The sequence below is a fragment of the Liolophura sinensis genome, chromosome 6 (assembly GCF_032854445.1).
Source record: "Liolophura sinensis isolate JHLJ2023 chromosome 6, CUHK_Ljap_v2, whole genome shotgun sequence".
Taxonomy (NCBI): Eukaryota; Metazoa; Mollusca; class Polyplacophora; order Chitonida; family Chitonidae; genus Liolophura; species Liolophura sinensis.
Window position 1 is genome coordinate 71,427,015 of NC_088300.1, and position 16,124 is coordinate 71,443,138.

The 16,124-nt window shown below is 37.9% G+C and overlaps 1 protein-coding gene across 6 annotated transcripts in view; it reads left to right on the forward strand.

Annotated features, from left to right (window-relative positions):
- LOC135466853 (epidermal growth factor receptor kinase substrate 8-like protein 2) overlaps nt 1-16,124 on the forward strand; it is a 90,902-nt gene that overhangs the window by 28,587 nt on the left and 46,191 nt on the right. For all 6 annotated transcript variants that reach the window (XM_064744596.1, XM_064744602.1, XM_064744597.1 and 3 more), the window contains exons 5-9: nt 1,222-1,317; nt 7,522-7,658; nt 8,287-8,454; nt 11,560-11,621; nt 12,751-12,815. In XM_064744596.1, the coding sequence (XP_064600666.1) occupies nt 1,222-1,317; nt 7,522-7,658; nt 8,287-8,454; nt 11,560-11,621; nt 12,751-12,815 (528 nt within the window). The remainder of the gene's footprint in view (nt 1-1,221; nt 1,318-7,521; nt 7,659-8,286; nt 8,455-11,559; nt 11,622-12,750; nt 12,816-16,124) is intronic.

Here is a 16,124-nt window from a genome sequence, read left to right on the forward strand (position 1 = left end):
ATATTCACACCTGATGTGTTCGTTTTCAAGAGCTACTAAATGGAGGTATTGAGTTTGTTGTGATTGGCGTTCTGTCCAGTAGCTACATTCTTCCATAAAGGCGAGCGTAGGGATTGCCATTGACTGTTTCCTTGAACCACTGATCACTCAGAGAAGAAGAAAGCACAGTTTTTTGTTGGAGAGTGGAATTACTCGTGTAAGCACCAGCCGACTGTGCTTTCTTGCTTACTGACAGGGTGCTAGCTGCGATAAAATAAGAACCGAGAGAGACACTCTGAGCCAGCTTTCTGTTTTGCCTGCCACACTTGACTGACTTTGGAGTCACCGAAGCGGAATTTGCTCCAGAGGTCAATTCCATGACTTGAGAGTAACTGGATTCTTTAAGACTGACAAGTAAAATAGCTGTGGTAAATATATATACGTGTAAGTATAAGGAGTAGATTATTCTGCAAATCACAGCCGTGCCATTGCATGAGGCGTGATTTACAGAGAGCTAAGCGCTTAACATAGACAGCAACTCAGCGTGTCTCTGAGATGCCAACGGCCAAACAGTATCTGCGGCCACAAGCCAGAAGGGCATCCAGCACACATCATGAATGGATTTACCAACCGAATTCCAGGAAATCTTGTTAGTTTTGTTTATAACTACAAGAAGCTGACTGACGTTTGATCAAGCTTGTCTTCCCCAAGCTCTTGTGATCATTTCTTGTAGATTATGGGGAATACAGCATTGGTATTTCTGCCATACCTGGATTACATGTAGCAGCTAAAACCGTGGAATGAGTAAATTTCTGCTCAAATGTTTTTGGGATGTGTTTTTGCTACCAAGGATTTTAATAACCGGTTCAAGTGTATGTTACATTCAGCCTCTGTTGAGATGGAGCCAAGGTTTCAGTATCAAAACACCTAAATGGTGATGATAGCAGATCTGTTTGCCAGCAAACCTATTTCAGCTTATTGTTGACAGCTTATCACCTGTTCTACATACAGGTGTATGTTAGGGGCAGAGTATTTGAGTGGTATGTGATGTGAACCCGCATGTATCTGAATTAGTTTTATCTGTGTTGAAGAAAAGTCTCCTCCATTGGCCTTTTTGATTCGTCAGCTCTGGACGAGTTATGATTGTCTTTTAAAACAACATGTTATTTTAACATACACGTGTGTATATATTATTTCCAAGTTTGTAGAAAAATCTTCAATGGCTGAATTTGATTTTTTCAGATCGCTCTAGCCTCGATGGCCGCCATGATGTCTACAAAGGTCACGAACCTGTGTACGAAGTGGATCATCTGGCCACATTCACGGCCACCAGAAGAGGTAAGTCAGCCAATCAAAAAGCGTGTTGCCTAAGCTGTGTCCTACATAGATGTAGATAATATGAAATAATTAGCAGATTTAAGTGGCAGGATCTGTTCCATAATATATGACATTGTACAAGATCTGGAATGCCTAAGCGACGCATCTCATTAAAAAGGAAAGCATTGAAATTCTCTCCTTTTTCGTAAATAAAATGCTGACTGGATTATTTTGTTTCCATGCACCTTAGCTTCAAGTTGAAAGACAGTCATTATACACTTGAAGTTTAGAGACATGATGAATGAACTAGTGACCAGTGCATTTTTGTGTTGTTCATTGACGTGATTCACCTGACTGTTGAACCTGTACATCTATTGATTTGACCCTTATCTTTGTGTCGGTAGTGTACCTTAACCTTTAGAATGCTTGATGCTGGAGCTACTAGTCAATTATTATCATTAGGGACCTGTTCTGTCTGTTTTTTTTCGGGTGTGTGTCGTCAGTTTGGGTGGAGCCTGTCACGTTGACTTGGTTTATGGCTTAAATCACGACTCCTCTGTGTTATCCATTGAGTCTTGCTTAGCTTTTGGGACATTCTTTACGGGAGACAAATAATACAGAACTATTGTCTGACATTATTTTCTCTCTATACTGAATACAAACATTTGCCCACGCCCAGGTTAAAAAACATGTTGTATGCATTTGTACATGTACCAATTTTAGTGTAGCTCATCTTTAAATGACTGAGGTCTTGTTTTAGAAAAAAGTTGTTAATTAATATGTTCAGAAATTACCCACAAAGCCTCTTCATATCATGTGGGTACAGAGTAGATATGATGTTCATATATGTACTTCGTTGGGAATTCTTGAAATATAAGAAATTTTTTATTCCTCAATATATTGATTTTCGGCTTGAGTTTTGGCTTAGTTGTGTTATTTTAATAGAAAAGTTTGACATTTTGTAATTACTGGTACATTCAGACATTTTATTACATGCACTTACATGTGCATATTGTACTTACAGACTCATATTGTACTTACATGTGTATATTGTACATAGATGCACGGATGCATAATTGACTTACATGTACATGTTATACTGTCATCCTACGTGTACATTGTGACATGATCTTGATTTCAAGTGGCACAGTGAGGGAGAGAATTTTTGGAGCGGACGAGTCATATTTCCTTTCTTAATTAATTTCCTGTTCTTAATTCTGAATTATTTGCTGTTTGCATTGAACTCCCTGCCCCCACATTCCCACTGATTCCACATACTACAGGGACTGAGGAATGTACTGGGGTGTGCCTAGATTCACTCCTTTTATTTACTGTCCCTGATGAATGACCTGTGGGTGTTACCCACAGATGAAGTTCCTGGGGTGTGGTTACCAGACTGAAGGCCTCACTACACAATCACTGACTAGTGCAAGGAGTTAAGAACAGGACAGAAATAGATCAGGATAGTATCATGTTTCAGACGTTCAGTATTCAAAGCTTATGAATTATTTTCTATGTTGGGCAATAACTATGTAGTCAATGCGTAACACCCTGACTATGAAACATATCTACAGGCATGCAACCCAAAGCAGAAATGCAGAGCAGGGTGTGCATGTGTGTATTTTGGGGTGTGGTGGGTGGGTATGATACCTGTAATGTACAATTTTACACCACATTGGTGACAAATGGACTGATTATGATTTTACCTGTGCACAGGTATATGTACTGTGTACCATGTACATGTGCAATGGTTGAAGGAGTTTATGCGTGGGTCATACCAGGTATCTCCGTAGCTGATGTCCAGCACTCACTGTGAATTTAAGCCCAGCTCTTACTGGCTTCCTCTTAGGCGGCACGTGGGATGGTCTGTCAGCAACCTGCAGGTGGAAAACTGCTTCTGTTTAACAATTGCTTTGGTGTGATTTTAATAAATATACTATTTCTTTATCTTTGAAGTGACACTTTAAAAGTCTGTGTCATTCCCTGAAGTCTAGCTTATACATTACGTATCTTTGAGCAAGTAATAGTGATATTCACCTGTTATTTGAAAAAGTAATATGAAGACCTGGGCCTAGTTTGCATGACCATGTTTGCCGCATGGCCTTACATGTACCTGTAATGAAATGGCACTGTAAGATCTGTCCCCTCACATGGTACAAGACTGTTTGTTAAATGAAGCCTAGGTGCACTGCCTGTTTACATAGCTTATATCCAGATTACAACAGCCAGAAAGGTTTGTTGCCTGGAATTACTCAGTGCTGCAGATATTAAATGTCTTTTATCGAGTTAGGTGAAGCGTAACTTGGAACTACAGCTGTGTAGACCCCATGTACCTGTACACCCTATTTCAGTCAGAATGGTGTGATCACAGTGGCTCAGTTGTGGCAAGGCCAATCCATCATTCCAGTTTCACTCGCTGTTGTATGAGTACTTTAGTCCGTTCACGCCCCAATCTTCTTTCTTATCAAACGGTATTGTAAATAAAAAACTGTGAACACATTATGTAAGCAGAGTAGAATGTGAGTGTCGGTTGATTACGTTATTTTCCAGAGGTATGGAGGAGACACTATTGGAAGCGTATCTCTCCACTTGTCACCAGCAGTTTAAGTATTCTACATATAGGAGTATAAATGAGTGTATTGAGGTATGGAGGAGACACTATTGGTACCGTATCCCTCGACTTGTCACGGGAAATCAGGAGTATAAATGAGTATATTAAATTGAACTAAACTTTCTCAAGGTATGGATTTATTTTGAATAGGCTACATTGGTTCCTTCACGTGCAACTCTGTGCCATGAGCTATTTCGGCCTTTGTAATACTTAAGGTTTAAGCGTATGCTATAATATAAGACATAAAAATTTAAAAGAAGTTTGAAACAAAAGTTTGTCTGTGTATATGCAAAAAGATAAGTGTCAAATATATTTCAATCAGCGGAGAAAAGTAGGTGTGTCCGGTCTAAGTGACTTAGTAGAACAGTATTAACTTCTTAAATACATGTATCTACTTAACCAAATTTTATGCTGATTGTTTAATTATTAACAGCAGGAGAGTTTACATCTGCTTATGTATAAACAGTGAAGCTTTGGCAAAGTTGGCAAATGGTTTGTATATATAGTATTACAGTCAATATAAATACCAAGCTGTTGGAACCATTCGCACATGTGATTGTACATGTGTGTAATAGTGCTATGTAACCAAGACCACCATTTGTACCTACTTTATGAAGAGCTACTTCTTCTTAGTGGTTAAAACTTGTTACATTGGCCTTAGTGTATACAGGTTGAGTGGGTCTGATTGGCTCTTCGTCTGCTGTAAATGGAGCAGGTATTGATTGATAGATATACACCTTGTAGCTAATGAAGGGAAATCAATAAAACAGTTATTGTGCGCTCAGGTGATAAATTACTCTGGGCGTTTTATCTTATAACTGTTATTCCACACCCCGCATAATCATACCGGTTACATGACAGCCTTTAGTCTGTAATCAATAGTCTTTTAGGCTACATAATATTTTCCCAGGTCTGTTTGCCTTTGAACACATCCTTTTAACAATTCTGTAACAATTACCTGTGGAACTACTACACACCGTAATCCTCTGTCCCAGTACCAGTAGTCCATAATGGACTATTCTTGGCATCCCCACCCCCGTTGCTGTTGACATTTTTCCGCTTGACTTGACTTTATTCTGTCACAGTAGGCGTTTTTAACTAATGTTGGACTCTAGCCACTAGTGCTTTAAGTCGTCAGATGATCTGAAATACTGAAAGATCATTGCATGGAATGAAGGAATAATTCAAAAGGCCATGAAAAAATATCCCCTTAATTATGACATGTTAACCCACATTAATTAAATTAGACAAGAGAAAAGATTCAAAACCTTGAATCCATCGATTGTGATGTTGAATCCACAGATTGTGATGTTGAATCCACAGATTGTGATGTTGAATCCACAGATTGTGATGTTGAATCCACAGTTTCTAGGTCAATTTAAGATCTGCAGTATGGTCATTACAGGCATCCTAATACAATTGACCAAAGGATCACAAAGTTGTCATTGTTTTCTTTAAGCAGTAATATTTGAACAAAGATTTGAACTACAATATTCAATGTTGTCATAAAAATAAAAAGGTAAATCACAATTTTAGAACAGTGAGTCTAATACACATATACATGGCTTCAAATGTCCAATGCAGTTCTTGTATGAACATATAAATTGAGATATTTAAAATGATTATGTTGCTGGTGTCATTTTCAGTTGCCTTCCAATTACAACATTTCACCAAAAATTAGGCATTTTCCCGGTGACACATTTGACTTGATTCTGATTTATTTATCCCCATTTTTGTGCAGTTTAATTTCTTATGGGAATAATTTAAGTGTTGACATCAAAAGTATCATTTAAGGCATCTATGTGCCTCTGAAAGTGTGTTTTTACATGCCAAACTTGAAGCGAAATACAATACATTCTAAGCAAGGCCTATTATTAAACGTACACCATATATGCATGGAGAGTTTTAACTGGTCATGGTGGCCTATCATGTTTACAGTGTTTTCCAGAAGGTCATCTGTTTACATGTACTTTCTAAACTTTATAGTTGTGTTGATTCACAGACTTATCTTTTACCATCAAAGTAAATAATGTTGACTGTCGAAATTTTGAAAGTGTGGGCTAACCCCATTTTAAATCTCTGGTAACTTCTTTTAGTTTCAAAATCAAAGTGGTGTGAAAGCTGTGACAGTTTATGGTAGAAAGTTTTCTGCAGGATTATTGTTCCAATTGGTGGAAGCTGTTGTGGGAGCTCCCGCAGATTCTAGACCCTAAAACATCAAAGTCGTGCCAAGATACTGCACAAAGAAAGAGGGATCAAGATATATGAGGGTCACGTGGCGATGTCAAGTCAATGTGCAGGTGTCAAATTACTGAATATTGTTCACATAGGCAGTCAAGGTAAAAAACTAGGCTGACATATTTGCTGGGCAATTCTTCAAGCTAGTTTTACTCATAATAACCAACTTGATGCACGGTTTATCCATGGACAAGACTTGTGTGTAGACCATATCCTGCCGTAGTGTCCTCTTTAAGAAAGTACCTGGTTAGCAAGAATCAGAGAGACATAGATTTGGCATAGAATCTGTGTGAGACGTGTTTCTGATTGCTATTGGCTGACCACACAGTGGTTGACACATTTCTCTGGTCACTTTAACCGTATGAGAAACAAGAGCAAAAGTTGAGTACCCAAATTCTTCAACTTTTTCAATTGCCTCTGCAACCAATATTTAAAACACTCTGAGACAATTATGGGGTGTAGAGAACAAAATGTTGAAGGTTTACAGTTGTTAGGCCTCATCAGTTGTGGATGGAAGTGATAGAACCAGGCCATTGCTCCACTCTCTCTCACACCTTCTGCTGATTCAGCTGAGGCTTTTAATCCAGAGATTTGTTACCAGTACCAGCTGTTAAATCATTTGAATCAGTCAGGTGTTGTTTAATTCTGTAAGTCTCCAATCTTTCCACATGGTTGCAAGGTGTTTATTCAAACATATTCTGACGGCATTCCATGTACACTAATAAAACTATACTTATTGTGAAGCTTTAAAATTGGCCTCCAAAATCAAATTATGTGTGCATAAATTACACTGAAAGCTGCTCTTTCTTATGCGAAAAGGTTGAGGAGTTAGTGAATATGTATGATGTTGATTTTGAAATAATGCTGGATTCCTTGGAACTTCAATTGAATATCTCTCCAACAAATAGGGAAAAACTGGATTTCTTTCTCCTTTTTTTTCATGCAAAGTGCTGTTTTAGTTGGTTCTTGTGGCACATGTACTCGATGTACCGCTATATATTTAAATGCTGATTCAGAATCCAGTCACAGTAAACCATTATAATTATATTATATATAATATCATATGAATTTGTGGTAACATTCAAGCACCAAGGTTTCATACCACTAGGTTTCAGTAAACACTAGAAGCATTTTAGTATTTTGAATATTGCAGTGTGAAAGCTGCCCAAAGGTGATCTCGATGAAAAGGTAGATTTACATCTGTGGATGTAAAGTGTATGTTCTTTGAAATGTTTAAATATGCTTTACACATTAAATGTTTATTTTAAGACTGCTTTCATTTTGCAGAATGCAGCATCTGCTGAAGATCCCTTCGATTACTTGTGAAGTTGAAGTTTTGACGTTATCTATGATGTGAATATGTTGTTGTTGTGTAGGGTCGTCAGGCCTGATCAGCCTTGAAGAAGGTCTCAGCAAGCTGAGGAACATGGAGGTGATGACTGGGATCTGGACCATGAGGTGCCTGATGGTCATAGAACGTAACTACATCATCATCCTGGACAATCAGACTGGGGTAAGGCGGCGAACACAAACTCATCAGAAACTGTTTGAATTGATCTGCTGAGAAACTCTAAGCAAAGGTTTTATGGAGTTCACATGCACCTCACTGTCTGTTTTATTAGGTAGAAAAAAAATGGCAGTTGAAGAGGTTTGTTACAAATGTTAGCCTCTTCATGACCTAAAATTTCCTCTGTTACAAAGCTACCTCATTTTACCTGATTCTGAGAGTTTTGTTGATTGTAGAAAGGTGTTTGGAAGGTAGGATGACATTCTACTGGAAAAATGAAAGTGTCGGCACCTGGAGAAGTACATTATGGCATTAAATGGCCTTTCAATATGCACTTTTTGGGGCACAATTTTAAGTCATTTGATGTATTTTATTTTTCACAGAAAGACATATCAGTGAGGCTTTAATGTAAAGTTTAAAATTCTTTTATGATACTAAAGACGTTGGTGTTAGTCATTTTAACACATCCATGCTTTGTGACCGGGGTTCCCTTTGGGACAAAGAAATAATTACAAGTAAGTTCACCAGGTGTTATATAGCATTTTGCAGTCGGTAGGACAGAAGCTTGATTTCTCCCAAGTGATCATTAATATCTACTATATCAGCCCGTTAATTGTTTTGTTTGATATTACAGGATGAACACGATCGATTTCCAATTGATGTTGTCCACAAACCCACAGCTATTGTGCGGAATGACCCACGGGAGATTTACAACAACCTGATTCTGTTCACCGTGGTAACAGATCCCAGAAAGGGCGCGCCTGAGCCCAACATGCACATCTTCCAGAGCGTCTCGGCATCAGTAAGTTCTCCCCATGAACAGAATTAACTGTGGTCTTTATTTAAATGATTCATTAGATATTCCTTCATTTCTCAACTTACATTGTATTTACATATGTCTTACGGACGAACCATCTTTATTCTTTGTGACAATTTTTCTTTGCATCTAAGGTAAATGTGTACTAATTATGCTGATAATTAGATACTTGAAGGGCAAAAGCCTGGTAATTGGAGGACAGAGATGTAATTATTTCCACTGTGTTTCCAAAGGTTTTGACAAGTAGGAAGTTAAGTGTCTGCATGAATTATTAACTTACGTTCTTTCTGGAATGCCATATTTCTGTTGGATCTCAGAAAAAGTTATAATGATGAATAAACACTCTTTATGTAAGTCAAAACTTCCAAAATTATGATTTCCAGTCTGAGGTGATGCATGTACAGCTTGAACAGGCAAGAGTTATTTCCCCTTCTCCATCGGAGTATTGGTTCTGCAACATTTGCCTTGCCTTAAAGCTGTTGCCATGGGAAATGTAGTAGTGAAAAGAAATACTGACAGAGTAAAATGTTAACCAAAGACAGGAAATGGAAACTTTTCTCTCAGCTTTAGAAACGATGAAAACCTTTTAATCAAAAATCATTTATAAGTGAGTATTGTGTTTCCAGCACACAACTGCCCTGTGTGCACTCAGTGGTTATTATACAAGTCAGGCTCCTCAAATAACTAGAAATTCCAGAACAATATATAAATAGATCCATTAATCATGCTGGTCCAAGTGGAAAACATCAAGTGCACTCTTTTGTGTGTGGAGGCTGATTTCAAGTAGTTGATAACTAAGATGTCTGCAGTCTCTCGGTATGTTAATTTTCCTTGAATGAGAAAATGGCTGGACGAATACCGCTGTGGGAAATTAATTTTGGAAAGGTCAGTGTTACACTGGTGTAACATGCTCAGTCGAATCAGCTGATTTATGACAGGGTTTTGTCATGTTAGTTTGTCACTTTTTAGATTTGACAGTTACTTGTCAGTTTGACAGGCAGGCGAGCTGCTGCCCCAGTACAGTTGATCATTTTGAATGTAATATGATAAGTCTGCTGGTTTTAAAACCCTGTTACATGATAATAACCTGCTTCCTCTTGTAAAGGCTGTGTGTGCACATATTGTACTGAAGTAGCATGCATTGCTACAGCTACAGAAATCACAGTGCCTATGACAAAATTGTTTTTCTGCAGTTGTTCTTCTCTTTCTTGCATTAATATTTTATAAATACTGATTTGCTTGATGTCATGTGTCTACCTTAGTAATGAACGTCTGCACTTCTTAATAAGCTTGTATTAACTGGTGTTAAAAGTAAATTAGAAGCTTGTAGCTGGAGAGACATCAAGGTGTTGTAGCAAAACATGACAAATATATAGCTGAAGTGTAAAATATCACCAGGCAGAATTAACATTTGTCTGGTGGCCATCGGGATCTGCGCCGTTTCCTCCTACCATAATGCTGGCCGTTGTCGTATAAGTGAAATATTCTTGAGTAAAACAGTGTAAAACACCAATCAAATAAATAAATAGTCAAAATTTGTCGTGTTATGCCTGGAGTCCTGTCATTTTAAGCTTGTGCATAAACAGTTCCTGGTGAGAGCAGCTTACCCTGTGTATTGTAAAGCAGATTCAATGTAGGGGCTGACATTTTTGGCAGCTTCACCAGACACCTGCACTATAAAGTTATACAGTGTATATATTTTTCATTTTTGAGCATATGTATACATGTGTCCTATGCACACATCTACTTACTGTATAGCTGTCAGATACAGGTGGTTGAGTTAATGCAAAAAAGTGTCTGTTTTAATGAAAGTCATCTCTGGTCTCCTCATCGAGGGTCATTTCCTTGTGTGTCGTGTGAAGTGGGGTGTGAAATGTGATGAATGCATTACTGGTGCAAGCAGCCAGTGGTGTATGACATTTCTCTTCTTTTAGTTTACTATCTGTTCTTTTATTTATTTCATATTCACTCAGACAATGTATCAGGGTCAGCTTGTGAAGTTCTGTGTTGTCAGTGTAGTTGTACTTAATAATGCGGAGGATACATGTACATCATCATGGAGGGTTGAAAATTAAAAACTCGATGAATTCAAAACTGTATTCTAAATTTAACTTGTACTGCTTTAACCCACTTGTCCATGTTCAGTGAAAACTTGTTCCACAATTATTTCAACCGACACAAAACCAGTTGGAAGAAATTTGCCCATTTTGTGATTTTTTTTTTCTTGAAATATAATTACTTGGTAATACATGTGCGACTGTTGTTGCATCAAATAATACCTTTGTAAAATGCTTATTTGATTTTATTTTCACAGTGAACCTTTTTAAATAGTGTACCAGGTTATGAGACGTTTCCTTTATAGACTTAAATGCTGTAATTCTTCAACCTTTTCACATGTTTGAAAGGTGTTTATTAAGCATAACCTGAAGGCATTATTTTGTGTTGACTGATAAAATTGTACTTTTTATGAAGCCTTGAAATTGGCCAATCCAACCAATGTTTTGTCTCCAAAATCAAATTAAAAATGTGCAAAAATTGCATTGAAATGTGCTCTTTCATGTGCTAAAAGGTCGAGGAAGTAGGGTAATATAAGCATTTATTGAAATAATGACACCTGACAAAACATTCCTGAATGGAATAGAGAAATAATAGGAAGGATGACATTTTCATTTGACAGTTTGGCAACATTGTGCAACATTGTGCAACATTGTCGAAGTGTGACATAGAATTCAACCAAATATTTTGCTGCTAACATTACTCCAATGTTAGTTTGGAGAGTTTCATGTAAGAAAATGTGATTGGGTTTTGTCTGCTGTTTCCATTGAGTATCATGCAGTGTCCCTAATAAGGGATGTTGATCTCTACTCACATTTGACCTGAATATGTTTGCCTATAACCGGTCTGTCATTATATAACACATCCACATTTCTAGAAGAGGGTTCACTACTGCATGAGGACCTTCACACTGCATTTAATTAGTTAATTATATAATAATTGAATTTAGTGTAGATTGAATATACCAGTGAAGCAAGGTGTAATTTACTTTTCTAATTAAATTTATTAATTGCATGAGTTGAATTTGTGTTTCAGGCCCAAGAAATAGCAGATGAAGTCCACGCAGCCAAAGAAGGGAAGCCAAGACTGTCTCAGGGGTAAGTGGTTACGTGTCACCTGTGTACATTTAACATTATAATACAGTGAGACGAGCAGGTACCAACAACTTGGTATTCAGAAAGCCTCAGAGAAGTGCAGCGGTGTTGTGTGTCCAGGGGCCAGTTTCATGAAGAAAGAACAACTTTCAGTGCAATTCATGCACATATTTAATTTGAATTAGGAATTACATTTTACTTTGGTTGGATTGACCAATTTCAGGGCTTCACAAAAGACTGATTTTATCAGTCTACACAAAATAATACCTTCAGAATATGCTTGAGAAAACAATTTGCAAACATGCGAAAGTTTGAAGAATTAACCCTTACCTAATAAAGTGCACTTTATGTCTCTACCACATATTTTGTTATGGAAGTTAAGTTGCTAAGTGAGCTTCATGAAACTGGTCCCTGCAACCTGCGGATTGTTGCTCTGCCATGTCTGCCTTGATTAATCCAACCATAATGCTGGCGGCTGTCGTATAAGTGAAATATTCTGGAGTACAGTGTAAAACACCAATCAAATTAATAAATAAATGAAACAGGGCCCAGGAGTCTGTTACCTTCTGGTATATATGGTAGTTTCCTGGGCCTTCCTCCTCTTATTTTATCTTACCACAGTCACATAAGTGAAATCTTCAGTCAAAGGAACAGGTCAGTTTTCATTTAAAAAAAGGTTGAAGAATAATGTTTTCCTTTACATTTTATAGCTTTTCACATATAATGTGTGTTACAACCACTTTATGCAATGGAGGTATTTCTTTACTCCCTATAAAATGCAAAGTGTTTAGAATACATTTAGCAACCAATAGATGGTTAAAATAACATATGACAGTTAATCTCAGAGTCTGCCAGAAACCTGCGGATGGTCGTGGGTTTCCCCTGGACTGTGCCCGGTTTCCACCCACCATAATGCTGGCTGCCATCGTACAAGTGAAATATTCTTGAGCATGGCGTAAAACACCAATCAGATAAATAAATAAATGAATAAATTAATCTCAGAGTTGGTTATTGTGAGTTCAGATCCAATGGTGAGCTTCAGTTTGCACGGAACTAGATGTTAAAGAAGTTCCCATTTTCCAGTAAGATGTTGATATGTCTGTGACGTATAATGTGGTTTTCCTGTTTTCAGACATCACCGGATCCCTCCTGCTCCTGTCAAACCTGCACCTGAGCCCCCACATATGCTTAATTCAGGTAAGTTGTTGAGATAAGAGTGTCCGCTAAAACTAAACACAATCACGAAATGTTCGTAAACATTTACATTACATGAATACGTTTCTGAACAACTGAGCTCAGGGGCTTCAATCAGCCTAGTACTAAATGTACTGGAGGAGGACAGCGGTGATCTTTAATTCCTTTTGACTTCAAATTTGTCTGTTCATTCTTCTTGTTTAATTTCATGTTTTCAAGTGGAACATTTAACTCTGTAGATGAATTTTTTTTTTTTTTGCATATCCTCCAGCAGCATTTCATCATTCAAATTAATTTCCTCTTATTTTGTGTTAGCTTGTATTTTAATTCGCAGTTAATAACATTTGGATACAAATGCATGGTCAGCTCTTTATAAGGATATATCTTATAATGGTGTGTCTTATCCATGTGTCCCCCAGCAACCTGTGGATGGTCGTGGGCTTCCCCCGGGCTCTGCACGCTTTCCACCCACCATAATGCTGGCCGCCGTCGCATAATTGAAATATTCTTGCGTACGGCGTAAAACACCAGTGAAATATATGGGAATCAAATAATTATACATGTGTTTAAAGAAGCATATAAGCAGTGCTATATCCTAAACTACTGGAACAGATTTGTTAGGTCTCAAAAAATCATGTTAAGCAGGATACAGAACCGTTTTAACGTCATCGTCCTACGAGACTCATCCGAGACCAAGGCACAATCATGTGACCAATCACATGATACACAGACAGGATCCTCCTCCACTCAAATTACAGAATTCAGCGTTCCATCTTGTTCAGACAGGTATACCTCTGTAGATGGCTTGAAAACGTAGACATGGACATGTGGGAATTCCATGTACTCTGTACCCATTGCACTCTTGTAGATACATAGACCTGTAGTCTGCACCAGTCAAAACTGGGTTTATTACATCTACCTCTATTGTAATACTGGGATTGATAGCCTGTAGTCATGAGTATGGCTGTATATATTCTTTGCCTCTGTTAGACAGTGGTCAGTGGAAATCTCTTGTTATAGATGTTTTATGTAGTGATGTTCAGCTCTTTCTCATTGTCATTGCTGGAAGCGGTAACATATGCGGTAGTGAATCTAGATGGCTGTATTCTTCCCCTGTGTTAGATCAGTGTGCAATGAAAATCTCTTGTTTCATGTAGTGATTTCACAGCCTTCCATTCCGTTTGATGGGATTGTTAGCAAATCTATATAGCTATGTATATTCTTTCCCTATGTTATCTTCTTTTGTAAGTAGTTCATCTAGTTTCCCACTGCTGTTTCTGGGAATGGCAGGTTAGTGAGTAGTAGTATCTCTAAATGGCTGTATTGTTTCTTTTGTTGGCCTTGGACAAGAGCCATCTTGTTCTTGTTGTTTGTGTGTTGATGACCAGTACTATCCACCAACTGCTGAGGCAGAAATGTTTATCCAGTATCAGTAGTTCCAGCTTGTGTTAGACCACAAACAAAATTTTGTTCCCAGTGTTTATGTTTTTGATGACCATGGCATTTCCTAGTTGGTTGGAAGTTGTATCATGTAGGTGTACTCTAGTTAACTATCTATAGGCCATCCTACAATGTACATGATGTGTGTTAGACAGTGGCATTGGAGAAGTTCTGTTGGTGATGTTCATGACTCTCTTAGCAGCTGGGCCCTCTCATTATTAGTCTGCATGTAGTAAATCTACTGAACAGTTTTAGATGGTGTTTAGATTTTTGGAGACATCTTTGTTTTTGGATGTTTATTGTGTTTATGTTCAGAACTTCTCCACATCGCAGCCAATGTCAATGCCGTCGCTGTGAGTTCAAATTCAACTCGTGCTGGCTTCTAATGCCATGTTTGGGTAGGTCTTCCAGTAACCTGCGGATGGTTGTGGGTTTCCCGTGGGTTCGGCCTGGTTTCCACCTACCGTAATGCTGGCCGTTGTCGTATGAATAAAACACCTATCAAATAAGTCACTAGCAGCTGTGGCTGGCTTTGCCTGTAGTACTTAACTGTAGAAGGTGGCTGTAAGCTTTCGTGTATAAGACAGTGGACATGGGAGACAGCTTGTTGCTGGTTGATGTATGCAGGAAAAATCTGACCATTTCTCTGCTTTTGTGTAGTTCTCCATACGTGTAGATCCTATTACCTTTGCTGTAATTGTTAGATCTTAGATTGAACGTGAGTGAGGCTGATGTTTTACATCAATGATACAGCAAAGGCATGCTTCTTAATGGCTTAATGTGACTTCTGTGTTTGGCTAAAATTTCAACTATGGCTATGTTCCTCATTTGGAATGATTCTGAGAGTTCTATTCTTTAAGGCTTTGAAAGAAACTTTGGGGTTTGTTTGAAATGTAACTACCTTACTCAGAAAGTTGAGTTTCTGCTTCAAAAGTGATAGTTTATGACATTGATATGCCTCTAAACATGCATATATACAGCAAAGTTTCAGAGCAAATATATCCCTTTCAGTGGTCTGACCATTATATGCCATCAGTAATGATATGTAGATGGTAAGATGTGCACATGAATATGGCAGCATCTGCAGGTAGGCTTAACATCTTGTTTGAAGAAAAGCTTGCCTGTGGCTCCACATTGACAAAATGTTGAAGAACACTAGTGTCTGGTTATGGATTCCAGCTAGGATAAACAGAGTAAGACCAGGACTGTATTCAGAGTAAGACCAGGACTGTATTCAGAGTAAGACCAGGACTGTATTCAGGGTAAAATCAGGACTGTATTCAGAGTAAGACCAGGACTGTATTGAGAATTCAGCCTGAAACAATGTATGGGATATGCAGTACATGTACGTGTACACTGCATGCGTGACTCTGTATGTGTGTTTACCTCATAACATTGTCCAGTGTAAAGTACATGTGCGCCTACAGAGCCTTCTTAACACTCGCTTAACACTGGCTCCGCATGGTTGGTGAAGGATACAAATGAAGTTGAAAAGACTTTTAACTTAATGAAGAGATACATTATAAATGCTAATGAAATATTGTATGATATTTTAGGTGGACAGCCTTTTAACCAAAACTGACCTTGAGTGATTTATATACTGTATGTAGTTGTCTTAAGAAATGATCATATCCTGCTTTTCACCTAAGTTTGTATATTAGACATAAAAGGCCTTGGTAGCAATTAAAGGTGGCCTAAAATTATCTGACTTCACATGATACAGTAGGACTTTATTGTAATTTAGCGACAAATAGTTCGCTCTCAAGATTTCCCTGTTACAAAACCAGGATTTAAACAAATCTATTTATGCTTCAGTAAGACTTGCAGCAGATATCAGCCCCCAAACATCACTTTAATGTTTGTAATTTTCTG